Source organism: Acinonyx jubatus, chromosome E2 (genome assembly GCF_027475565.1).
Source record: "Acinonyx jubatus isolate Ajub_Pintada_27869175 chromosome E2, VMU_Ajub_asm_v1.0, whole genome shotgun sequence".
Lineage (NCBI taxonomy): Eukaryota > Metazoa > Chordata > Mammalia > Carnivora > Felidae > Acinonyx > Acinonyx jubatus.
In genome coordinates, this window is record NC_069396.1 from 42,479,534 (window position 1) to 42,506,532 (window position 26,999).

The 26,999-nt window shown below is 40.7% G+C and overlaps 1 protein-coding gene across 2 annotated transcripts; it reads left to right on the forward strand.

The window, feature by feature from the left end:
* Positions 1-3,354: 3,354 nt before the first annotated feature.
* On the forward strand, positions 3,355-26,945 carry PDCD2L (programmed cell death 2 like). Of its 2 annotated transcripts, none has more exons than XM_027044865.2 (7): positions 3,355-4,966; positions 5,068-5,183; positions 5,358-5,418; positions 6,617-6,984; positions 8,056-8,166; positions 16,805-16,953; positions 26,769-26,945. In XM_027044865.2, the coding sequence occupies exons 1-7, from the start codon at positions 4,859-4,861 to the stop codon at positions 26,897-26,899; spliced, it is 1,044 nt and encodes a 347-aa protein (XP_026900666.1). In that variant the 5' UTR covers positions 3,355-4,858; the 3' UTR covers positions 26,900-26,945. The 2 variants fall into 2 exon arrangements, with proteins under 2 accessions (XP_026900666.1, XP_014928616.2); XM_015073130.3 differs by having other exon boundaries at positions 3,357-4,966; positions 5,068-5,234.
* The last annotated feature ends 54 nt before the right edge of the window (positions 26,946-26,999 follow it).

The window sequence follows — 26,999 nt, forward strand, 5'->3', positions numbered from 1 at the left end:
TTTTTTTAAATTTAAATCCAAGTTAGTTAACATAGAGTGTAAGGTGGTTTCAGGAATAGAATGTAGTGATTCATCACTTACATAGAACACCCAGTGCTCATCCCAACAAGTGTCTCCTTAATGCCCATCAGCCATTTAGCCCATCCCCCTACCCACCTCCCCTCTGGCAGCCCTCAGTTTGTTCTCAATATGAGTCTCTCATGGTTTGCCTCCCTCTCTGTTTTTCCTATTTTTCCTTCTCTTATGTTCATATGTTTTGTTTCTTAAATTCCACCAGTAAAATCACGTTTTTCTCTGACTTATTCTGCTTAGCATAATAACTCTAGTTCATCCACGTTGTTGCAAATGGCAAGATTTCATTCTTTTTGATCGCCATGTAATATTCCATCGTATATAAACACCACATCTTTATCCATTCATCAGTTGATGGACATTTGGGCTCTTTCTATAATTTGGCTATTGTCGATAGTGCTGCTATAAGCATTGGGGTGCATGTGCCCCTTCAAATCAGCATTTTTATATCCTGTGGATATAGTAGTACCATTGCTGGGTTGTAAGGTAACTCTATTTTTACTTTTTTGAGGAACCTCCATACTGTTCTACATTATGGCTGCACCAGTTTGCCTTCCCACCAACAGTGCAAAAGGGTTCCCCTTCTCCACATCTTCCACCAACATCTGTTGCCTGAGTTGTTCATTTTAGCCATTGTGACAGGTGTGAGGTGATATCTTGCTGTGGTTTTGATTTGTATTTCCCTGATGATGAGTGATGTTGAGCATCTTTTCATGTGTCTGTTAGTTATGTGGATGTCTTTGGAAAAGTATCTGTTCAATCTTTTGTCTGTTTCTCCACTGGATTTATTTCTTGGGTGTTGAGTTTGATACATCCTTTATACATTCTGGATACTAATCTTTTATCTAATATGTCATTTGCAAATATCTTCTCCCATTCCATCTGTTACCTTTTAATTTTATTCTTTCCTTCACTGTGCAGAAGCTTTTGGAGGTCCCAAGAGTTCATGTTTGCTTTTGTTTCCCTTGCCTCCAGAGACCTGTCTAGTAAGAAGATGCTGTGGCCTGTTTTCTCCTCTAGGATTTTGATGGCTTCCTATCTTACATTTAGGTCTTTCAAACATTTTGAGTTTATTTTTTGTGTATGGTGTAAGAAAGTGGTCCAGGTTTATTCTTCTGCATGTCACTGTCCAGTTTTCCCAACACCATTTGCTGAAAAGACTGTCTTTTTTCCAGTGGATATTCTTTCCTGCTTTGTCGAAGATTAGTTGGCCAGAAATTTGTGGGTCCATTTCTGGGTTCTCTATTCTATTCCGTTGATCTTTGTGTCTGTTTTTGTGCCAATACCATACTGTCTTGATGATTACAGCTTTATGTAATACAGTTTGAAGTCAGGAATTGTGATGCCTCCAGCTGTGGTTTTCTTTTTCAACATTACTGTGGCTATTTTGGGTCTTTTGTGGTTCCATACAAATTTTAGAATTGTTTTTTTCTAGCTCTGTGGAAGATTTTGGTGTTATTTTGATAGGGATTGCATTGAATGTGTAGATTGCTTTGGGTAGTATAGAGTTTTTAACAATATTTATTCTTCCTGGGGTGCCTGAGTGGCTCAGTCGGTTAAGTGTCCGACTCTTGATTTTGACTCAGTCATGATATCATGGTTCCTGAGATTCTTTCTTTCTGCTTTTCTCTCTACCCCTGCCCCACTCACACTATCTCTTTCTCTCTCAAAATAAATAAATATTAAGAAACAAACCAGTATTTATTCTTCCAATCCACAAGCAGGGAATGTTTTTCCATTTCTTTGTATCTTCTTCAGTTTCTTTCGCAAACTTTCTATAGTTTTCACCATACAGATCTTTTACCTATTTGGTTAGGTTTATTCCTAGGTATTTTATGGGTTTTGATGCAATTGTAAATGGCAGTTTGTATTTTGTAAATTGTAAATGCAATTGTAAATGGGATCGACCAATTCCTTGATTTCTCTTTCTGCTGCTTTATTATTGGTGTATAGAAATGCAACTGATTTCTGTACGTTGATTTTATATCCTGTGACTTTATTGAATTCAGGTATCAGTTCTAGCAGTTTTTTGATCGTGAATGCCTTTTCTCATCAGAAGCACTTTCTCTATTACAAAGGAGCAAGCACAAAAAAGTCTGTAGAGAGAAAAATTCTAGGTGGTAGAGTTCCTCAGGCTCACTTGGCTTCACATGAAAGGTCTCTTAGGAGTAGGAGCACTGCTCCTCTAGGCCAGAGGCCAAGTCTCACGTCTTGTCCTATGCGGGAGGAGCCAGCACATGTCCGTTGGCCACACATCCCTTGGCCCTGCTTTATTCTCTCCCCCCATCACCAGCACTGTCACTTGTAGCTTCCACTTGTTGTGAGTTCTTCAACAGTGTATTATTTAGGGTTTTCCAGAAAAACAGAACCAACAGGCTATAGATATATGTAAGGAGATTTATCATGGGAATTGGCTCCAAATCCCTCCTGTGATTCTGGAGGCTGAGAAGTCCCACAATATGCGATCTACAAGCTGGAGACCCAGGAAGAACGAGGCAGGTATGTTTCAATCTGCTGTCTGAGGGCAGGAGAAGATGGATGTCTCAGCTCAAGAAAGAGAATTCTCCCTTCCTCTCCCTTTTTGTTCTCTTAGGGCCCTCAGCCTCGGTGGTGATGCCTATCCACACAGGTTAGAGCAGATCTTCTTTACTCCATCTACTGATTGAAATGCTATTCTCTAACCCTCACAGACAATCCCAGAATTAATGTTTCACCAGCTATCTGGGCATCTCTTAGCCCAACTAAATTGATGCATAAAATTAACCACCATAAACAGCTCTTCAATGTGAGATTCAAGCAGCTTTCAACATTTTCATTTTGTACTTGCTCAAGTAAATACAAACTGGGGGCCCCGCCTCGCTGTCTGTCAGCAGAGCATGTGATCTTGATCTTGGGGTTATCAGTGCGAGCCCCACGTTGGGGGTAGAGATTACATACATACATACATTCACAAAAAAACCTGTATCATAACAATGAAGTGTGTGAATCTGACAGGGAAGTCCAAACTATAAAATCATTAATTAAGTGGAATCCTTCAGATCTCACACATGCAAGCACCTTTTTGTTGTATCGTTCCAAGGACCCCACAAAAATGTTTCTATCAAATTTGGTGTTAAGTTGCCTCTGGAATTCCAGAATGTGGCAGCGATTAACATCTTGAAGATTCATCTTAAGTAGCTTTCATGCTGCGATCACACTTTGATCAAGAGATTGTAGTAGGTAGTGTTATAGAAACAGATGACTGATACTGGAGAAAGCTCAGTAACTGTTGGAAGATCTCTTGCTGTGTTAGCAAGAATACCAATTTTGTAGGTTCTTTTTTCAATAATTAAAATATATCTCTTGAGAAACCTAGCTAAAATAACAAGTATCTGCCAAGTCATCCAGCCTATTTGGCTAGACGGGAAGTGAACACCAAGGTCAGACTTCACAATGCCTTTTAAAGCTATCAGATTGGCAGTGATGAACCAGTAACAAGCTGGTTTTGTCTCCAGGTCTCCTGTGATGGGGCTGGAAGCAAACATGAGGCAATTCTATACTGCTTGGAAGGTGTCAATCATTGAAAACCTACACTTCCTTTTCTTCTTCTTTTTTTAAGTTTATTTATTTTGAGAGAGAGAGAGATCATGAGCAGGGGAGGGGCAGAGAAAGAGGGAGAGAGAGAATCCAGAGCAGGCCCCACACTGTCAGTGCAGAGCCCAATGCAGAGCTCAATCTCACCCCGAGCCTAAACCAAGAGTGGAACACTTAACCGAATGAGCCACCCAGGCGCCCCATCTACACTTCCTTTTCACGCTACTGTATGAAGACTGAATAGTGCTTTTGCAACATGTGTTTTTAAAAGGTCAGGTTTATTGAGGTATAGTTTACATACAGTAAAATTCACCTTTTGGAGTGCAGTTTTGACAAATACATAGTGATGCAACCACCAGAGTTGAGATACACAGTGTTTTCTTTTTCCTTTTTTTTTTTTAAGTTTTATTTATTTATTTAGAGAGAGAGCATGTGCAAGTGGGAGAGGGGCAGAATCCCAAGCAGGCTCTGCACTGTCAATGTGGAGCCCAATGAGGGACTTGAACTCACGAACCCGTGAGATCATGACCTGAGCCAAAGTCAGACACTTAACCGACTGACACACCCAGTACCCCAGTATACAGCATTTTCATCACCTCAGAAGGTTCCTGGTACCCCTTTCTGGTCGATCCCTACCCCGTGAACCCAAACCCTGGTAACAATTGATCTGATTTCTTTCCTCGAAGTTCACCTTTTCCAAAATGTGGCCTTTTGTGTCTGGCTTCTTTCACTTAACATGATGTTTTTGAAATTACCTAGGTAGTTGTACCACGGGCATTTGAAAAAACGATTACAGAAAATTCCAAACATATAAAAATAGTATAATAGATCTCTATGTGCCTGACACCAAATGTAAACATTTATCAACTCGTGGACTGCTCCATAATTTCCTCTATAAGCATTTTGATGTACCTGTAAAAATTAAAGACTTTGTGTGTATCTTAACGATAATACGATAATTCCACTTCAGGTAAAATTTTTTGGCAAGACTATTTTAAAGCAGATCGTGAGTACTTCCTACCTCAGTGCATTCGGAGGCACAGACTATCTGAGGCTCCTGGATTCTTAGCCCACAACAGCAGCAGTCGCCTGTCATCCACTGAAGGATCTGAAGGGGGTGGGGCCGTCTCGCGGTTGTAGCGAGACGCATGCGCGGAGAGGAGCACCGGCTCGGCTGCCGTAGTTCGCCTTTCCACGTGGGCGCCTCGTCGTCATGGCGGCCGTTCGGAAGCCAGTGCTACTCGGGCTTCGAGACACTGCAGTGCGTGGCCGCCCCACGGGGTCGGGCGCCTGGACCGCTAGCAAGCTGGGCGGCCTTCCGGTGAGGTGGGGCCCCGGAGCTGGGGTCGGCGGGTGCTGGTGAGGGCTACGGGGTGAGGTCCCTGGGCAGAGCCCGGGTCTGAGCGCCTTACCTGTCCTCAGGACGCCTTGCCCTCCGTAGCAGCGCCGAGGCCAGTGTGTGAACGTTGCAGGCAGCCTCTTGCCCTGGTCGTACAGGTGTACTGCCCCTTGGAAGGCTCCCCGTTTCATCGGCTACTGTACGTATTCGCTTGTCCCCGCCCCAGGTGCAGCATGGGCGGAGCGCGCAGGTAGGCGGGGAAGTTCAGCAGGGTGGGTGGGAGCTGGGGTCCGCACCAGCCACACGGGATAGCGACAACCGCTGGCTGGTGCTCTGCGTTGCACCCTCACTGCCATTTATTTTTACCCTGAAGCTGGAAGGTGTTCCGCTCCCAGTGCCTGCAGACTCGAGAGAAAGAGGCGCAGGACGCACAGGTAAACCGGTTGTGACCAGCGCATTATGATTTGCTGTAATTTGAGGGTATTTTCCAGAATGTCGTTTAAGACAACCTTTAAGCAGTGGTCTTCGAAGTATGTTGGAGTGGTTTTTGCACTTTTCTGAACCATGAAATGCTATCTTAAGATTTTTGTTGTTTCTTTTAATATACACTGAAGGCCTTGAGGCACATAATTCCCTGAAGTTTCTGTTTGGAAAAAAGTATGGATGTGTACGCGGTTATATGTAACACATATGTGTGTGTTTTATAGTACATATGCTTAGTGTCATGTGTGTACATGTGTATAAAAAACATTTAATAAGAAATCTGAATTTATTGAAATCAAAAAGTAGGGCAAGTTGGTAGCTGCAGAACAAAAATTCAACTTCCTTTGCCTGGATGTCACCTTATATATACACTGAGTTCTTAACATGTGCCAGGCATGGTACCAGCAATATCAGGAATGAAAAGATGAAGATCTGGTGTCTGCCTATATTTGTCAGGGTTCAGTTGCAGGTGATAAAAAAGCACTGAACTGTTAAAGTTGAAAGAATTAGGTTTTTACTAACATTGGTTAGGCTGGAGGGGGCGACTCCAGGAATGACCTTCAGAACCACATCTGAGAATGGGCTTGTTCAGGAGCTGCTAGACCACCTTCTGCATCCACAGTCAGAAAGCTGAGATGTGGTCTGGTGAACTGGAAGCTGCCCTTGTCAGATCTTTTGCCTCCAGATCCTTGCTTTATATCTAGTTACAGACTTTTGCTTCATGGCCTCTCTCTCCACTTCATTCTGTTTCAAGTTTGTGTCTCCCTAGTGGACCTGATGAAGGGAGCCCTGATTATATCTGGAACTCTAACCGCTAAGGAGTCTGGGAAATGTAGTTCTTTCCTGCCAACTTCTGCAGTACATGAAGCACGACTGAAAGAGTTTGGAATAGGTAGTTGAAAAAACCACCGTACTGCATCTGCCACACTGCCCCTGAAAAGGGAAGACAATTTTTTGTCACCTCCAACATGCTTTGGGTGAATGGGGTCCAGAAAGTTGAATCAGAGTGTGCAAGAGAGGAAGATAGTGGTGCGAAGCCTCCCTCGGGAAGGTGAAGGGATTTGTAGCTCAAGCCAAGGGAATAGGTGAGATCACCCAAGTGATCTTGATTCACTGGACTTGATTCACTGGATATTTTTCCAGAAACAGGAAAATGGCCTTGCAGCTGAGGATTGGTGTGAAGGTGCAGATGACTGGGGAAGTGACAGTGAGGAGGTGCCACCACCACAGCGCACCTTGGATTTTGGAAATGATCCCCACAGCGCCAAAGACACAGACTGTACTGCTCAGCTCCGAGATCTCCACCTGCAGGATACTGTCCTGGGCGCTGCTCCTCCTGTTTCTCCCGGGGAAGAGATGGCCCTGCCTTCCCTGGCGCCCCAGTTCCTGCCCTACTACATGTGTGTTGTAGATGAGGATGACTACAGGGACTTTGTCAGTCTAGACCACGCTCATAGCCTTCTGAGGGATTATCAACAGAAAGAAGGAATGGATATGGAACAGTTGCTTTCCCAAAGGTGAGAATGTGTGCTGCTGAGGGTGACAGGTGACTTGACCGGGAAGCTGCCACAGTAGGTGCCCTTTGGTTTTATTCTGGTAGTTGGGGAAACTTTTTCAGGCAGAACTTGTGTGTGTAGCACCTTTCTGCTTCGCTCCTCTTGATGAGAAAGGAAGACCGACGGGGGATCTTACCAGCCAACCCTGAGTTAGCTTGAAACCACTTTGCTCTGTTCATAAGTACCCTCAAGAAAAGGAACAAAGAAGTTAGGGTTGCCAGCTTCTCCAGAAGAGCATGTGTTTACTGTCTCTTTTTTTTTTCTGTTTTTAAATGTATAGCTCAGACAGGTAACTTAGAAAAATGCCATTTGTTTTTTAACTCTTGGCTGTGGCTCAGGAACTGGCCTAGGACTTCAGAGACCCTGCCAGAGCCTCGGCTCATCAGTAAAATGAGAGTCGTGTTGGTATCTCTGTTGTCTGTCTCACCAGAGGGTTTTAGGAGTCACATGAGAGAGGAGATCTTGAAAGGCTTTATAAACCAAAGCCCTCTAAAGAAAGAAGCATGGTCATTTTTGCTATTATAATAGGATATTTGGAAAGATAACCTGTGTTTGTTTGTTCGTTTGTTTGTTTGTTTTTTACCAGAGCTGTTTCCTTTGTAAGCTTTTCAGAATAATGTTGGAGTGCTTGCAGACCCGTTGGTGTCTGAAAATAATGTATAATGGACAAAGAAATGGAGAGAGTCAATGGACATAGGGCTTTTAAAATTGCAGATAATCATCCTAGAGTTGAAAATGACTAGGGAGCAGAGCTTGGGAAAAAATAACTAGGGAGCAGAGCAGGGGATTATGTTAGATATTATAAGGTATTAAATTTATTATTTTTTAAAGTTGTGTTCTTTATTATTTATTATTATTTATAATAAATAATAAAATTTATAAATAAATTTATAAATAAATAAATTTGTAAATAAATTATAAATAAAATAATAAATTTATTATTTTTAAGTTGTGTTCTTTAACTTGTTTACTCTTCTAAATATTGTAATTATCTGGATATAGATGCTCAAAAGCATTTTCTGCTTTTCTTAGTCTTCCTGGTGATGGTGATGAAAAATATGAGAAGACCACAATTAAAAGCGGAGATAAGATATTTTACAAGTTCATGAAGAGAATTGCTGCTTGTCAGGAGCAGATTTTGAGGTAAAGGCACATTTTCTTTTATTGTTTTTCTTGATTATGAGAGTAATACATGTCAGTTTGGAAAATACTGGGAAATATGAGAAAACCAGAATCTGTAATATTCCCCAAACCAAGAGGCTAAGATTTTTTCATTTATTCTATTTTATTTTATTTTATTTTATTTTATTTTATTTTATTTTATTTTATTTTATTTTATTTTTTTAAGTTTATTTTGAGAAATAGCGCAAGCCAGGGTGGGTTAGAGAGAAGAAGAGACATAATCCCAAGCAGTCTCTGCAACATCATTGCAGAGCCCAATGCTGGGCTTGAACTCACAAACTGTGAGGATCACGACCTGAGCCGAGATCAAGAGTTAGATGCTTAACCAACTGCACCACCCAGATGCCCCAAGAGACTAAGATTTTAATATATTATGTTCACTTATTTTTTTATGCATTTGGATGCATGCACGTAGGTAGGAATTATGTGTTTTAATTTTATTTATTTTTTAAAAGTTTATTTATTTATTTTGAGAGATAGAGTAAGTGTGCGCGTGCACAGGGAGGGGCAGAGAGACAGTGAGAAAAAGAGGGAGAGAGAGAGAGAATCCCAAGCAGGCTGTGTACTGTCAGTGCAGAGCTTGACCTGGGAACTTGATCTCATGAACCATGAGATCATGACCTGAGTGGAAATCAAGAGTCAGACACTTAGCCGACTGAGCCACCCAGGTAGCCTGGAATTGTATGTTTTTAAAAACATATTCAGGGGGCACCTGGCTGCCTCAGTCAGAAGAGCATGTGACTCTTGATCTCGGGGTTATAGGTTCAAGCCCCATGTTGGGTATAGAGATTACTTAAAAATTAAACAAATAAGCGCAGGGGTGCTTGGATGCTTTAGTCAGATAAGTGTCCAGCTCTTTTTTTTTTTTTTTTTAATGTTTTACTTTTGAGAGTGAGAGTGAGAGCACGAGCAGAGGAGAGACAGAGGAGTTGGGGGGGGGGGGGGCAATAGAAGATCTGAAGCGGGCTCTGTGCTGACAACAACAAGCCTGATGTGGGGCTTGAACTCACAAACTGTGAGATCATGACCTGAGCTGATTTCGGATGCTCAACCAACTGAGCTACCCAGGCACCCGCAGCATCCAACTCTTGATCTTGGCTCAAGTCATGCTCTCACTCCTGGTTTGTGAATTCAAGCCTGCTTGGAATTCTCTCTCCCTCCTGCCCCTATGCCACTCGCCCACTCGTTCTCTCTCTCCCTCTCTCCCTCTCTCTCTCTCTCAAAATAAATAAATAGACTTTAAAAAAGCACACATAATTTGGATCATACAGTATAATTTTTTTTTTAAGTACACAGAATCTAGGAATATCCTTTTAGTACATTGAGAACTTTGATTTTTTGTTTTTTTGAAGATTTTATTTTTAAGTAATCTCTGTATCCAATATAGGGCTTGAACTCACAACCCCAAGATCAAGAGTTGCATGTTCCGCAAACTGAGCCAGCCAGGTGCCCCACAGAGCTTTGATTATTTTTTTTCACTTGTCTGTTTTCCTGATTTATGGACATTTAATGTTGTTTCCAGACTTTTGCTCTTATACGTTATACTAGTGAATAGATTTGCACCTAATGTCATTTTGCACGTATGCAGGTATATCTGGGGTTACGTTCCCTGAAGTGGCATAGTTAAGCAAAAGGCTGTACAGAGTTGTAATTTTGATTAATAGTACCAGAGTGACCCTCCTAGGACTTCAATTCCTACTGGCAACCTGTAAGTGCCTGTTTTCCCATAGCCTCACCTATAGTGTGAGCTTCATGCTTTTGTATTTCTGCCAATTCAAGTGAAAACGCACATCGGGGTATAATTCATTTTGCTTGTTTCTTATTATGAGCATCTTTCTCTGTTTTTGAATCATTCCTATCCATATCTTTTGTTCATTTTTCTTAAGTTCTTGGTCCATTTGATTTTTAGGAACTCTTTATGTATTAGGGAGATTAGTCTTTTATTATGATTAATTTTCTTGGTTTGTTTGATTTTGACATTGCCTCTGGATATCTCTTTGGATGTCTAATTGTTCCCATCTAATTTGTTTCAATTTTGCACAGGTTTTTTTTTTTTTTAATGTTTGTTTATGTTTGTGAGAGAGAGAGAGAGAGAGAGAGAGCGCGTGTGTGCATGTGCACAAGAGGGGCAGAGAGAGGAGACAGAGAATCCCAAGTAGGCTTGATGCTGTAGCTCAGAGCCCGAGAGGAGCTCAAACCTGCTCAAACCCATGAACCGTGAAATCATGACCTGAGCCGAAACCAAGAGTCAGACACTTAACTGACTGAGCCACCCAGGCGCCCCTCACTTTTGTACAGCTTTAGTGCTGTTACACACCCCCTTCAAAAATCTTAGAATGTCATTTCCCGAAAGTCTAGTTCTAGAAGTGAAATTCAGGATCAAAGGTTTGAAATGTAAATGTTCTTGGTATGTATTGTGTGATTATAGTTTTTACTACTTAGCACAAAGTCAGACTTTGCTCTTAATTCTTGCATCCTCCTTTTATTGATGAAAATCCAATTTATCTTCTTTTTCTTAATTAGGTATGACAGCTAGAAATCTCATAGCATATGTGCCCTCATGAAAACGTGCCCAAATTATGATACCTTCAACAGAATTTTCAGATCAAACAAATATTTTTGATCATATGGCACCTCAACAGTGGCAATGACTCCCAGCTTGGAGACCAGCCCCTGGGAGGGATCTCTTACCAGTGAGACTCACGGCCCACAGTGATCCCTGCTACTTGAAGGGCTGAGTTACCGTGTGCTGAGGTGGAGGAGGACCATAATCACTGTCCTCGGTGCTGGTCACGGAGGCGACAACACTATACGCTATGATGTGTGCCCAACAGAGCTGTGAACAAGTATGCAGGAAACACAGAGGAGGGATCAGAGGCTTCTGCCTTGGAAAGGCATTGTGCAAGAGGGACAGACTTGAGCCCTAAACCCTGCTGGAGGGATTAGAGGTCCAGTATGCTATGAGTCACAGCCCAGATGCATAGCAGTGGGGCAGTGGCAATTCAGTGAGCTGGACACGACGGTGTCTGAATTGAGAGAAGCTTGACTTAAAAGACCGTCCGTTCCCTTTTGCTCCTATAGTCCCATACCTTGACATCCTCAGGGCGCACACCCCTGTTGTGTTTCTTGCCAGACTGGGTGCTCCTCATGCTTGGTACCTAGCACTGCCACGGATTAGATGCTCAGATTGTATATTTTCACTCCGTGTCTTACTAAAGAATTTGTACTTTATCCTGTGGCCAGTAGTTGCCAGCAGAGTGATGATCACTCTGAGATGAGAGAAGAATCCAGGTGAGAGGTGGTAAAAGAGTTTGGATCAAAACAGAGGATATGGGAAGGAGGGGATAAATTTGAGAGATATTTCTATAGTGGCAGGTCTTAGTGACCTCTGGATGTGAGAGGAAAAAATTGGAAGGCAACAAAAGTGCTTTTGAGGTTCCCGATTGTGAAGTTGGATGAATGTTGATGCCGTTCTGGAGAAGGGGGTTTGGGAGGCTCGTATCTGGAGTCCAAGGGTCTTGATTTTTCTTGGAGTACAGAATGTGTCCTTGTCAGTATGATTTATATCTTGATAATCTTTGGCTTGCCTTTCATTTTTTATTTAAATTTTTTTTTCACATTTATTTGTTTTTGAGAGATAGAGACAGAGCATGAGTGAGGGAGGAACAGAGAGAGAGGGAGACACAGAATCCTAAGCAGGCTCCAGGCTCTGAACTGTCAGCACAGAGCCCAGTGCAGAGCTCGAACCACAAACCGTGAGATCATGACCTGAGCTGAAGTTGGATGCTTAACCAACTGAACCACCCAGGTGCTTCCGCCTTTCACTTACTAATAGGGTCTTTTGAAGAGAAGTTTTAAATTTTGATCAAGTCCAACTTAACAGTTTTATTGTTTTGGTGGTTCATATTTTTATTTCCTAAGAAGATTCTGCCTAACCAAAGATAACAGGATTTGTTATGTTTGATTTCCTGTGTTTTCTTTTTTTTTAAGTTCTTTTTTTTTTTTAATGTTTATTCTTGAGAGAGAGAGAGAGAGAGAGACAGCACATGAGCAGGGGAGAAGCAGAGCAGGAGACACAGAATCCAAAGTAGGCTCCAGACTCTGAGCTGTCAGCACAGAGCCCGATGTGGGGTTTGAACTCACAAACTGTGAGATTATGACCTGAGCCAAAATCGGATGCTTAACCGACTGAGCCACCCAGGCACACACCCCACCCCCCTTTTTTTCTTAAGTTTATTTATTCATTTTGAGAGAGACAGAGACAACACAAGTGGGGGAGGGGCAGAAAGAGAGGGGGAGAGAGAGAATCTCAAGCAGGCTCCGCACTGCCAACCCAGAGCCCAATGTGGGGCTCGAACCGATGAAGCTGTGAGATTATGACCTGAACCAAATCCAAGAGTTGGATGCTCAGCCAGCTGAGCCACCCAGGTGCCCATTTCCTATGTGTGTTTTTTTTTTTTTAATTTTTTTTTTTTTAACATTTATTCATTTTTGAGAGTGAGAGAGACAGAGCATGAGCGGGGGAGGGACAGAGAGAGAGGGAGACACAGAATCCGAAGCAAGCTCCAGGCTCCGCTGAGCTGTCAGCACAGGGCCCAACGCGGGGCTTGAACTCATGGACTGCGAGATCATGACCTGAGCTGAAGTCGGCTGCTTAACCGACTGAGCCACCCAGGCGCCCTCCTGTGTTTTTTTATAGAAGTTTTCAGTTTTAGTTCTTACTTTTAGGTTTGTGATCCATTTTGAGTTAATTTTTATATATAATGTATGAGGGTCAAAGTTCTTTTTTATATACAGTTGTTGCAACACCAGTTTCTATTATGGATCACTTTTGTCTTCTTAATCAGTTAGGGAGAGAGGAATGTTAAAATGTAACTATATGGAGGGCCTAGGAGGCTCAGTCAATTAAATATCTTACTTTGGCTCAAAGTTCCTGGGTTCGAGTGCCATGTCAGGCTCTGTGCTGACAACTCAGAGCCTGGAACCTACTTCGGATTCTGTGTGTGTGTGTGTGTGTGTGTGTGTGTGTGTGTGTGTCTGTCTGTCTGTCTCTGTTCTTCTCCCGCTCACGCACTGTTTCTCAAAAATAAATATTTAAAAACATTTAAAAATATATAAATAAACTTAGAAAAAAAACCAGTTCACCTGTTTCTCTCACTCCTGACCCCTTGTCTCTGGAAACCACCAGTTTCTTCTCTGTATGAGTTTGGTTTGTTTTTTTGTTGTTTTTTAGGGCCTGCATATAAGCGATATCATTCAGTATTTCATTCTCTGTTTGACTTATTTCATTTAGCATTATGTCCTCGAGACCGATCCATGTTGCTGCAAATGGCAAGATTTCATTCTCCTTTATGGCTGAGTATTCTTTTGTGGGTTGTATGTGTATATACATACATACATACATATGTGTGTGTGTGTGTGTGTGTGTGTGTGTGTATACACACACACATATATACATACACACCACAATTTCTTTGTCCATTTATCTGTCAATGGACACTTCAGTTACTTACATGTCTTGGGTATTATAAGTAATGCTGGAGTGAACATGAGGGTAAATATCTTTTTGAGTTAGTGTTTTTTGTCTCCTTCAAATAAATACCCAGAAACAGGTTGGCTGGATCATATGGTAGTTCTGTTTTTAATTCTTTGGCAAACTCCATACTGTTTTCCACAGTGTATGCACCAGTTTACATTCCCACCAACGGTGCAGGAGGGTTCCCTTTTCTCTACATCCCTGGCCAACTCCTGTTATTTCTGGTCTTTTGGGTAATTGCCATTCTGACAGTGTGAGGTGGTACCTAAAGTATGCTTCTTATATGGGTCTTGCCTTTATTTTATCCAGACTGTTTGCCTTTTACAGAGTCTTAAGTCCATTTAATGTAATCATTGGTAGTAGTGGGTTAATTTTATCATTCTGGTATTGGCTTTTTCCTCTTTATTTTATTTTATTTTATTTATTTATTTTTTAAGTTTATTTATTTTTGACAGAGTGCGAGCATGAGCTGGGGAGGGGCAGAGAGAGGGTTGGAGACACAGAATTGGAAGCAGGCTCCAGGCTCCAAGCTGTCAGCACAGAGCCTGACGCGGGGCTCGAACTCATGAACTGTGAGACTATGACCTGAGCCAAAGTCGGATGCTTAACCGACTGAGCCACCCAGATGCCCCTTTTTCCTCTTTATTTTTGTCCCTCTTTCCCCTTTTGTTTAACCTTCTCTTCAGTGAATTGAGTATTTTTAGTTTATGATTTTATGCCCTTTCTGTTGCCATGAAAAGTGTTTGCTATAGTGATTATAATGTGCATTTCTGACTTACTGCAGTCTACCTTCACCCAGTAGTTTGCCATTTTATGAACCATATCACAGATTCCCATTTAGCTTTCCCTGCCCTTTGTGATCTTGTTTTCGTGTATTCACTTCTATATATGCTTTATATCCCGTAATACATTTTTATTTTTGCTTGAAATAATCGGTAGTTTATGTGGATAGTTTATAACATATATATGTTATATAATGCACGTAGATTATATATTATATAATAAAATTAAAAATAACAATTGGGCTGGCTTAGTCATTGGAGCATGTGACTCTTGATCTCAGGGTTGTGAGTTCGAGCCCCACATTGGGTGTAAAGATTACTTGGAAAAAAATCTTTAATATTAAAATTAATGATCAGAAAGTCTTTTATGTTTATCTTCCCATTTACCCTTTTGGTGCTCTACATTCCTTCCTGCTAGACTTCCATCTGGTATTACCCCTATGCCGGAAGGACTTTTAATTTTTTTTTTTTTTTTAAGTTCATGTTTGTTGGAAACAGCCACTCAGGTTTTGTCTAGGAATGTATTTATTAATATTTCTTTTAAGAGACATTTTTATTGGATGTAAACTTATTTTTTAGTTGTTTTCCATTCAACACTGGAAAGATTTTGTTCCACTGTCTTGTTGCCTTTAGCGTTTCTATTAGAAATTAGCTGTAATTCTTTTTTTATTTATTTTTATTTTTTTAACATGTATTCATTTTTAAGAGACAGAGCATGAGCAGGGAAGGGGCAGAGAGAGAGAGGGAGACACAGAATCCGAAGCAGGCTCCAGGCTCTGAGCTGTCAGCACAGAGCCCAACGCAGGGCTCGAACTCACGAACTGCGAGATCATGACCTAAGCCGAAGTCGGACGCTCAACCGACCGAGCCACCCAGGAGCCCCAGAAATTAGCTGTAATTCTTAATTGTTGTTCTTTTTGTTGTATTTATATAATTAAAACTATTATGTACTTCAGTGTGTTTTAATTTATCTTCCAGGGGCGCCTGGGTGGCTTGGTTGGTTAAGCGTCTGACTTCAGCTCAGGTCATGATCTCACGGTCTGTGAGTTCGAGCCCTGCGTTGGGCTCTGTGCTGACAGCTCAGAGCCTGGAGCCCATTTCAGATTCTGTGTCTCCCTCTCTCTCTGCCCCTCCCCTGTTCATTCTCTGTCTTTCTCTGTCTCAAAAATAAATAAATGTTACAAAAATTTTTTTAAATAAAATAAAATAAAATTGTTCCATTGTTTTTAAAGGCCCTGTTTCATTTTTATTTATTTAATTTTTTACTTTTTGTTTCATTTTGGATGTTTCTGTTTTCCTCACAGTCACAGATTTTTTTTGTTGTTTCCTGCCTGCTGTAAACTTTTATTGAATGAAGTTCTTTATTCTGATACAGCATTTTTCATTTCTAGTATTGCTCTTTCAGTCTCTTTAGTTTTTATTTCTGTGCTAATTTCCTTATCTGTTTATGCGTGTCTACCTTTTCTACTAGATTCTTTTACATGTTTATGATTGATATTTTATTATTTGTTTTATCCCACTCCTCATATTGATATTTTAAAGTCTTTTTCGGACAGTTCCATCATCTCATCTGTGGCTATTCTTTTTTTTTTTTAATGTTTATTTATTTTAGAGAGAGACAGCATGAGCGGGGGGAGGGGGGGGAGTGCAGAGGGAGCAGGAAACACACAATCCAAAGCAGGCTCCAGGCTCTGAACTGTCAGCACAGAGCCTGATGCGGGGCTCGAACTCACATACCGTGAGATCATGACCTGAACCAAAGTTGGACGCTTAACTGACTAACCCACCCAGGCGCCCCTGTGGGTATTCTTGTATTGACTTTCTTTATGGCTTAAATTTTTCTGCTGCTTTACAAATTTAGTATCTTTTCTTTTTATGGTTTAGCGGAGATAGTATGTTGAAGAAGATCAGATACTGAAGTAAATATCTGCTCCTTAGCAGGGCGTGCCCCTTCTTCTGTAAGGCTGGTAGTGGAGGTCTAAATCCCTTTAATCTGCCTTGGAGTGGAGTCTGGACTGTGTTGCAATTTTAGTTAGATTCAGTTCCACATTGGTTTTAGTGCCCTTGCCTAGACTTTGAATCAAGCATTGATAAGACTTCAGGTATCTTGCTGTGCCTTACAGACTTGCTACTGTTTTGGGGCCTTTGGATTTTCTTTGCTGTCTGGTTTTGCTCCTGGTACTCTTCAAGAAGGAAACAAAGTTTGCAGAGCATGGCCTTCGATACTGGAATGTGACTTGTATGTGGTCCTCATTCAGGGTTCTTTGTTCCCTTGCCCTAGGTACTCTTGGAGTGGCGAACCACTTTTTTTGACCTGCCCTACATCAGAAATCACTGAGCCCCCAGCCTGCAGCTACTGTGGAGTCCGAAGGATATTTGAGTTTCAGCTTATGCCAGCACTGGTCAGCATGCTCAGAAGCACTAATTTAGGTAATAGCCCTTTATTAATTTGAGCTTGTGGGTTTATTACACTAACTTGGAATTATTTTATTTTAATGTGTATTTATTTTGAGAGAGAGACAGTGCGCAAGTGGGGGAGGGACAGATAAAGAGGGAGAGAGAGAATCCCAAGCAGACTCCATGCTTTCAGCACACAGCCCAATGTGGGGCTTGATCTCACAAACTGTGAGATCATGATCTGAGCCAACCGAAATCAAGAGTCAGAGGCCAAGCCATATTCTATCCTTAAAATGATTTTCATAGTGGGGCCATCTGGCTGGCTAGGTTGGTAGAGCATTGGACTCTTGATCTTGGGGTTGTGAGTTTAAGCCCCACGTTGGGTATAGAGTTTACAATAAAAAAAATTATTTTCATAGCATTGTATTATTATTTTTTTAAGTTTATTTATTTATCTTGAGAGAGAGATTGAGCGCACGCACAGGAGGGACAGAAAGAGAGAGAATTCTAAGCAGGCTCTATGCTGTCAGTGGAGAGCCCTATGTGGGGCTTGAATTCATGAAACCTGAGATCATGACCCGAACCAAAACCAAGAGTCAGACACTTAACTGACTGAGCCACCCAGTCACCCCTCCTTTTTTTTTTTTTTAAACGTTTTTTTATTTATTTTGAGATAGGGAGAGCTACATGCGTGCAAAGGAAACGCAGAGGGAGAAGGAGAATCTTAAGCAGGCTCCATGCCCAGTGAGGACCCCAATGCAGGGCTCAGCCCCATGATGATGAGATCATGACCTGAGCTGAAATCAAGAGTCCAATGCTTAACTGACTGAGCCACCCAGGCACCCCTTTTTGTAATATTTGTGATCATAGGAGTAAAGCAGTCATTTTTTAATCAGTAAGTAGTTACCTGTTAACTGGAGGGTTTTTGTAAATGCTTTTTATCAGACTGATAAAGTTCTTGTCTGTTCCAATTTTATGCATTCTTTTTAATAACCGTGTATAAGCGTTATCTATGTCATGTTAACAAATTGCTGCTTAATGGGTCTGTACCAGTTTATGTTGCTGTCAGCCATGTAAGAGAGTGTTTCTGTCTTGGCATCTTTGGCAGCATCTGGTATAAAATGATGAAAAAGTTTTGGTAATGTTGTTAAAAATGCCATTGTGTGACCTAGCAATTCCACTCCTAGGTATATACCTAAGAGAATTGAAAACCTACGTCTACACAAAACCTGTGTGTGAATGCTCATATGAGCATTATTCATATAATAGCCGAAAAACAGAAATAACTCAGATGTCCCATTAACTAATTAATACATAGACAAAATATACCTTCATAGAATATTATTCTATCAGAAGAAGAAATGAAGTACTACATTATACATGGCTACACATGATTATACCTTGAAAACATCATGCTAAGTGAAAAGAAGCCTGTCACAAAAGGCTACAAATTGTATGATTCTGTTCATATGAAATGCCCAAAATAGGTAAACCCATTGAAACAGAAAGTAGATTCATGGTTTCCAGGGGCTGGGTGAGGGGTGCCAAGAAAGAATGAGGAGTGACTGCTAATGGGTATGGGCGTGGGTGTCCTTTTGGAGAGATGAAAATGTTCTGGAAGTAGGTTGTGAATATGTTTCTATAATTCTGTGAAGAAACTAAAAAACACTGAATTGTACACTTTAAAATGGTAAATTTTACGGCATGTGAATTATATTTCTATGAAGAAAAACACCATTTGAGCAGCTGTACAAGCTCATAATACCTTTGGTGATGATGGGGCACCCTGGGTGGCTGAGTCTGTTAAGCGTCCGACTTTGGCTCAGGTCATGATCTCGAAGTATGAGAGTTAGAGCTCCGTGTCGAGCTCTGTGCTGACAGCTTGGAGCCTGGAGTCTGCTTCAGATTCCATGTCTTCCTCTCTCTGCCCCTCCCCCACTCACACTCTGTGTCTCTCTCAAAAATGAATAAACATTGGGGCGCCCGAGTGGCTCAATCAGTTAAGCAAGCGTCCAGCTTCAGCTCAGGTCATGATCTCACCAGTCGTGAGTTCGAGCCCAGTGTCAGACTCTGTGGTGACAGCTCAGGGCCTGGAGCCTGCCTAAGATTCTGTGTGTCCCTCTCTCTCTCTCTCTGTCCCACCCCCGCTTGTGCTGTCTCTCAGAAAAATGAGGAAATGTTAAAAAAAAATTTTTTTGATAAATAAATAACATTAAAAAATTTTAAAAATACCTTTGGTGATTCTTGTAAAGACAATGGAAAAAACAATTATTGCAAAGCAATAATTATAACAATTAGGTTTAATGGAAGTAATTAAGCCAACTTAAATAAATGAGTATTCATTGTTTAGGAAAAAATGTATTAGTTCTCCATATATTTTGGATATTAACCCTTTATCAAATATATGATTTGCACATATTTTTTCCTATTCTATAGGTTGTCTTCATTTTGTTGATGTTTCTCTTTTGCTTGTATTAATTTATTTTTTAAACTGTAAGTATAATACTCATTTCAGAAATCCAGTTACCTGCAGATAATTGCTGGCGATACATATTTTTTCTCTTCTTGTTTCTGTACACATTAAGAGATTAAAACAAAATTGTTCTCATACTTCTGTTCCTTCTTCTCAGAATTTCCCAGTGTCATTGAATATTTTACCCAGTGGAAGTTCCATTTTATCTAGCGATTTCCAAAGTTATTGTACATTTCAACTGTTTCTTTCTTTTTCTTTACTATAAATAATAATTAATGCCCTTTCTGTAAAGGCATTTCTATAATTTTAAGTATTTCTTCAGTATTGAATCTTAGAAGTCACATCTTTTTATCAAAGGATATGAACTTGGAGTGCCTGGGAGGCTCAGTCCATTGAGCGTCTGACTCTTGATTTTGTCACGTTATGATCTCACAGTTTGTGAGATCGAGCTCCACGTAGGGCTCTGTGGTGACAGTGTGGAACCTGCTAATTCTCTCCGTCTCTCTTTGCCTCTCTCCTGCTTGCATACATGCATGCATGCACTCATTCTCTCTCAAAAGAAATAAACTTAAAAAAAATTTTTTTTTAAATAAAGGGTATGTACTTTTTAAGGGAGCCTGGCTGGCTTGTCAGTAGAGCATGCAGCTGTTAATCTCAGGGTTGTGAATTCGAGGCCCACTTTGGGGGTAGAGTTTACTTCAAAAAAAAAAGATATGAACTTTTAAAAAATTCATTTGACACAAGAAAAGAAATTATGTATATTTTGTTGTATTCTTTTGTCTGCTAAATAGGCAGTGTGCTTTGAACACATATAGTGCACAAATACTGAAGATAGATTTTTATGTTGCTGACAATACTGTTATGAAATACCAGTGTCTTCCCTATTTATTGAATGAAATTTCACAATGTTCACAATGTCTAAAGTTGCATAATCCTGAAAGGCTTCTAACAAACCACTACAGCCCCACTCTCACCCCCTCTGCCATCTAGTTGCACTCAAGGGAGACACTGGCAGCACTCCGGGCTGTTCTTCTAGAATTTATTTTTGTACTTCTAAATAAAAGATACTACTTTTTTTTACATTTACCTCTTTTAGACATTATCAATTGAATTTCTGATTTGGCATGGGGGATCTGGGATCTCTTACAGCCCCCTCCCATTCTTCCTCACCCTATTGCTTTCTCCCATACTCCTGGTCAATGTTTGTAATTTTGTAGTTAGTCTGTTTGTAGTTAGCAAAGCAGTGTATTGTGATCACATGTTCTTGGACTTAATAATACCTGTTTCAGTCTTAAAAACATTGTTTTTAATGTTTATTTATTTTTGAGAGAGAGACAGAGTAAACAGGGGAGGGCAGAGAGGGAGACAAAGAATTCGAAGCAAGCTCCAGTCTCCAAGGTGCCAGCACAGAGCCCAACATGGGATGGGGCCTGGATTCATGAACCACGAGATCATCACCTGAGCCGAAGTTGGAGGCTTAACGGACTCAACCAGCCAGACGCCCCAATACCTGTTTCATTCTTATGGCCAGTTCTTCTCACACCCTCCTGGAGGTTCTCAGTATTATTTTCCTCACAAGTCCAACTCCAGACAACCCGGCTCCATGTTTATTTCCCTGAAGACCTGTCCCATGTGCCTTGTTCTCCTGAGCTAGTCTGAACTCTAGGCCTTCCGCACCTCTAGTGTTGCTGTCATTCTGGGTCACCTTCTGCCTTTATTTTGGTATCGCTTTGCCCCTCTTCCAAGTGGGTCCCCTGTTTTCCTGGAACTCTGATCTGCCTCTTTCTCGGTTTACCCTTTCAGTTTTGATACAGCATTTTCTCCAGTAGTTTCCTGAAGAGGGACTGTGGGAAATAGGTATTTAAAGTACCCCATCGGTCTTAAGATACATTTATTCTATCTTTATGCACATAATAAAGTCAGGTATGGAATTCTAAGCCATTAGTAATTTTTTTCAGAATTTTAAAGATTTAATTGCCTTTCTTTTCTTTTATTTTTAAGTACTCTCTACACCCAATATGAGGTGCCATGATATTACCTCATTCTTTTAGCAGCCTACTTATGGAAAACAGTCCCATGCTGGCCTTTGGTCCTCTTATTTCAGGTCACTTTTTTTTTTTTTTTAGGTTTATTCATTTATTTTGAGACAGAGGAGAGAGAGCAGGCCCAAGTGTGTGTGTGGGGGGGGGGGATTGGGGAGAGAGAGAGAGAGAGAGAGAGAGAGAGAAGGAAGGAAGGAAGGAAGGAAGGAGGGAGGGAGGGAGGGAGGAAGGAAGGAAGGAAGGAAGGAAGGAAGGGAGGAAGGAAGAGAAAGAATGAATCCCAAGCACTTACAGTGCAGAGCCCGATGCAGGGCTCGAACTCACGAACCATGAGATCATGACCTGAGCTGAAGTTGGAGGCTTAACTGACTGAGCCACCCAGGTGCCCCCAGGTCACTTTTAGAATCTTTACTTTATCCTTGTTATTCTGAAATTGTGTATATTGTGCTGAGTAGCTGGTAGGTGTTTTCAGTTCAGAAACTCATGTCCTTCAATTTCCTTGAAGATACTCTATTTTTCTTGTGCCTTTACAGGAACTTCTGTTAGTGAAATGTTTGTTTTGCTATTTAGATTCTGTTCTCTTTTGTTGTCTGATTTTTGTTTTGCTTCCCAAGAGTTTTCTTCAACTTTGACTTTATTCATCTTTTTAGTTGCAGTAAAAAATATATAACATAAAATTTAGTATCTTAACCATTCTAAATGTGCAATTTAGTAATGTTAAGTTTATTCACGATATTGTGCAACCAATCTCCAGAGCTTTTTCCTCCTGCAAAACTGGAACTGTAACCGTTAACAACTCCCCAATTCTGCCTCTCCCCAACCTCTGGCAACCACCATTCTGTTTCTATGAATTTGACTACTTTAGATACATCATATAAGTGGAATCATAGTATTTGTCCTCTGACATTGCCTTATTATACTTAGCACAATGCCCTTGAGGTTCATCCATGGTGTACCACGTGTCAGAAGTCCTTTCTTTTTAAAGGCAAACAATATTCTGTCATGTGGATATTCCACATGTGGTTCATCAGTTCGTTTGTTGAACACTTGGGTTGCTTCTACTTGGCTATTGTGAATATTGCTGCTATGAACATGGGTGTACAGATATCTTTTCAAGATCCTGCTTTCAGTTCTTTTGGATATATATACCAGATGCAGAATTGCTGGATCATATGGTAATTCTATTTTTAATTCTTTGAGGAACCACTATAATATTTTCCATAGAGGCTTCACCATGTTATATTGCCAATCAGCAGTGCACAAGAATTCCATTTTCTCCACATCCTCACCAACACTTGTTTTCTGGGGTTTTTTTGGGGGGGAGGGGTGTTGTTTGTTTTTATAGTATCCGTCCTAATGGATATGACGTATTTTTTGGGATTACATTTGCCTTTCCCCTAATGAATTTTTTTAAATGTTTATTTATTTATTTTGAGAGAGAGTGCATGCATGAAGGGGAGTGGCAGAGAGAGGGAGAGAGAGAATAACAAGAAGGAAGAAGGCTCCACGTTGTCAGCGCAGAGCCAGATGTGGGGCTCGATCCCATGAACCGTGGGATCATGACCTGAACTGAGATCAAGAGTCAGATGCCTGGGGGCGCCTGGGTGGCTCACTCAGTAAAGAGTCCCACTTCAGCTCAGGTCTTGGGCTCTGTGCTGACAGCTCAGAGCCTGGAGCCTGCTTCAGATTCTGTGTCTCCCTCTCCTTCCCCCACTCCTCCCCCACTCACACTCTGTCTCCCTCTCTCTCTCAAAAATAAATAAACATTAAAAAAAAAAAAAGAGAGAGAGAGACGCTTAACTGACTGAGCCACCCAGATGCCCTGCATATCCCCTAATGGTTAATGGTGTTGAGCATCCTTTCATATAAATGGCTTGTTAGCCATTGACATATCATTTTGGGAGAAATGTCTACTCAAGTCTTAGTCCTCATTTTGTAGTCAGATTATTTGACTTTTTATTGTTGAGTTGTAGGAGTCCTTTTTATATTCTGGGTATTAACCCTTTATCTGGTATGATTTGCAAATATTTTCTTTCATTTTGTAGGTTGCCTTTTCACTGTTGTGTCCTTTGATGCACATAAGTTTTTGATATAGTCCAATGTGTCTGTTTTTACTTCTGTTGCCTGTGCTTTTGGTTTCATATTCGGGAAATCTTTGCCATGTACTTCCTTTTTAAAAAGAAAGCACACAGTGAATTGTGCCAATCTTAAGCCTACAGTTTGACGACTTTTTGCATAAATACACTCTTGTCATCACCTCCCAGATTAACATAGGGAGTGTTTGCAGTGCCCCAGAAAGCCCCTTGGGCCTCCTTCCTGGGCAGTATACCCCTCCCTGTCTAAGGTGTCACTCTCCTCCATTCCTATATGGATTTGGCCTATTCTGGAACTTTGCACATATGGTGTATGGCTGTTGGGCCTGACTGCTTCTGTTTTATCTTTACGTCTTTGTTAGCTTTATCTTCTAACCCTTCTCTTGAATTTAGTGTGGCCATCCTATTTTTATTTTTCAGAAGATCTTTTTTGTTTTCTGAAACTTTTCCATACCACCTTTTTTTTTTTTTGCTTTATGAGTTCTTCTTTTATATCTTTAAGAAGTGGTCTGTTTTTAAAGTTTTTACTTGTTGACTATTTCCTGCCATTTTTTTTTTAAGATTTTACTTTTAAATAATCTCTGCATCCAACGTGGGACTCAAACCTACAACCCCAAGATCAAGAGTCACACGCTCTACTGATTGAGCCAGCCAGGCACCCCTCCTGCAGTTTTTCTGACCCCTGAATGTTATGTTGAAGGTTTTCTGTAAATGTGTGGTGAACCTTGGAAGTCACCATTACTAACACTAATCAACATCATTCTAGTCCTCATCCTTGACATAAATGTAGGTAGAAAGTTTAGATAGTTGGATGGCTAGAAAAAATTTAAAGATAGGAAAGTTCAGTACATAGTAATTAAAAATACTGGAATAAATGTATGCAAATTTAACATAAGAAAAAGTAAGTGTATGTGAGGCAGTTGGGTTCTTTCACTGTAGGCAATGGGTTCTTTCACCTAGTTTCTAAAAGATCCTTCTGAAGTTAAGAGAATTAACATTCATTCCGTCTGTCAGTTTTAGATAGTATGTGTTTGGCTCTTTACTATAACAAGGACATTTGTGCCCTGCTCCACCCCCAAGTATATTAGTAATTTTTTAAAGATTTTTTAATTTCCTTTTTTTTTTAATTAAATTTAATTTTTTTTCGAGAGAGAGCGAGCATGAGCAAAGGAGAGGCAGAAACAGGAGGGGACAGAGGATCTGAAGCGGGTTCTTCACTGACATCAGGGAGCCCAATGTGGAGCTCGAACTCACAGACTATGAGATCACTACCTGAGCTAAAGTCAGACACTCAATTGACTGAGCCACCCAGGCACCCCTAGATTTTTTTATTTCTTTAATCTCTGCACCTAGCGTGGGGCCTTTGCGTTGACCAGTTGCATTGGTCACCTTTCTCCTCTCCTGTGTTCACATCCTTTTTCTTTCCCTTTGCATTCATTGAGATTCTCTCAAGCCTTTCCTTTCTACCTGTAATTACATTTCACCTTTTTTCTGTTCCTTGTGGCTTCTGATGTTTTTCATTAGATACGTAATGGGGCTATTTTGACCCCCATATCTGTTTCCTTTTTCTCCTACCCCTCCGTTGCCCTTCTACTGTGGCAGGTCTCTGGGCTCAGGCCTCCTGTACATAACTCTGCTATTTGGTATTCTGTTGCCTCTGATTCCCTGCCCCTCCTTCTTTCCTACCCTGGTGGCTACTGGTTCTCAGACTCTAACCTTCTCATGCCTTCTGCAGACTGCATGTTGCACATTCTGGTTGGAAATTATCTCACATTCACCAGGTCATTTCTTCTAAGTCGTTTTATTTTGGCCTTGTTAGTTCAGTCTTTGATGCTTTTCTTTCCATCATCCCTGCCTGCATTTTCCTTTCAAAGTGTTTTTCTTTTGCTCCTCCAAACCAATTGCCTAACTCCTCTCGACTCCTGTTTTCCTGTTCTGTCATCAATGGGAGTTCTTTTCAGTTGTATTTTCTTGATGTTATTCTTCATGGCATTGTCCATTGATAAAGTTTTGTAAACTCTTTGGAATTTTTTTTTTTTTTTTGGCCTGAATCCTTTCTTGGAGGTAGTGTGTTCTATTAATATAATATATTTTTATTTGTTTGTTTATCTTAAATGTTTTTTTGTTTGTGTGTGTGTGTTTTTTGTTTGTTTGTTTGTTTTTAGTAATCTCTACATCCAACATGCACAAACACATAAACCTGAGATCAAGAGTCACACAACTGAGGGGAGCCTGGGTGGCTCAGTTGGTTAAGCATCTGGCTCTTGATCTCGGCTCCGGTCACGATCTCAAGATATGAGTTTGAGCCCCAGGTTGGGCTCTGTGCTGATGGTGTGGAGCCTGTTTGGAATTCCCTCTCCCTCTCTCTCTGCCCCTCCCCTACTCATGAGCTCTCTTTCTCTCAAAATAAATAAACTAAAAAAAATTTTTTTTTAAGAAAAAAAAAGAGGGGCACCTGGGTGGCTCAGTCATCTAAGCGTCCAACTTTGGCTCAAGTAATGACCTTGCAGTTTGTGGGTTCTAGCCCCACATCAGGCTCTCTGCTGAAGGCTCAGAGCCTGCTTTGGATCCTCTGTCTCCCTATCTGCCCCTCCTCCGCTCACACTCTGTCTCTTTCTCAAAAATAAAATAAAAACATTAAAAAAATTTTTTTAAGAAAAATAAACTCACACAACTGAGCCAGCCAGACGCCACATGACATATTTTTAAATGGTTTCAGTGTCCAATATCCTAGACAGTTGTACTAAAGACTTTAAAGTATATTTTCCTGATAAATCTGCTTTTTGTCATCAGCAGTCACTTGCTTTGTGGAAGAGGATGAGTGTGTTGTGAATGAAAGCTAGTGAGCGCTGCTTTTGCTTTTCCTAATTATTTTTTCGGCTTATTGGGTAAAATCACTCCTGTGGCAACACCAGGTGTGCTAATATTGCATCATCTTTCTCCTTCAGTTATCTTTAGTTACTTAACCTCTTTGTTTTATGGTGATCACTTAAGACGTGTCAGGCTCTGTTCTAAGTATCTAACGTGTATTAGTTTATATAATCCTCCTCAAAACAATCTTCTCATGATAAATGCAGTCATTATTATGGAGAGGTGAAGTCACTTGCTCAGTGGTAGAGCTGGGATTTGAACCCACGTAGTCTTGCTCCAGAGTCTGGGCTCCATCTACTAATCAAACCTTCAAATATTGAGTGTATCTCCTGACACTGTCTCTTTGCTGGAATATGTTATATTTTTCAGGTCTTTCTGTGGAATTTGGAACAATTCTAATTTATACATGTGAGAAGAGTTGCTGGCCTGAAAATTGTCAGACTCCCATGGAAGAACTTTGTATTATACAAGAAGACCCAGATGAACCGTTATTTAAGTAGAGAATTTCCTTTTATTTATATAAATTAAAACAAATTTTAATGTCCAGATTTGTGTATTTTTACTTCATTTTGACTCACAAACTATTAACTCTTTGTGTTT

Bases quoted from the DNA above. Each gene is read 5' to 3' on its own strand.
- PDCD2L (XM_015073130.3), top strand. From the start codon at position 4,859: ATGGCGGCCGTTCGGAAGCCAGTGCTACTCGGGCTTCGAGACACTGCA. The intron at 6,985-8,055 runs GTGAGAATGTGT...TGCTTTTCTTAG, and splicing joins GAACAGTTGCTTTCCCAAAG to TCTTCCTGGTGATGGTGATG. The intron at 16,954-26,768 runs GTAATAGCCCTT...TATATTTTTCAG, and splicing joins GCTCAGAAGCACTAATTTAG to GTCTTTCTGTGGAATTTGGA.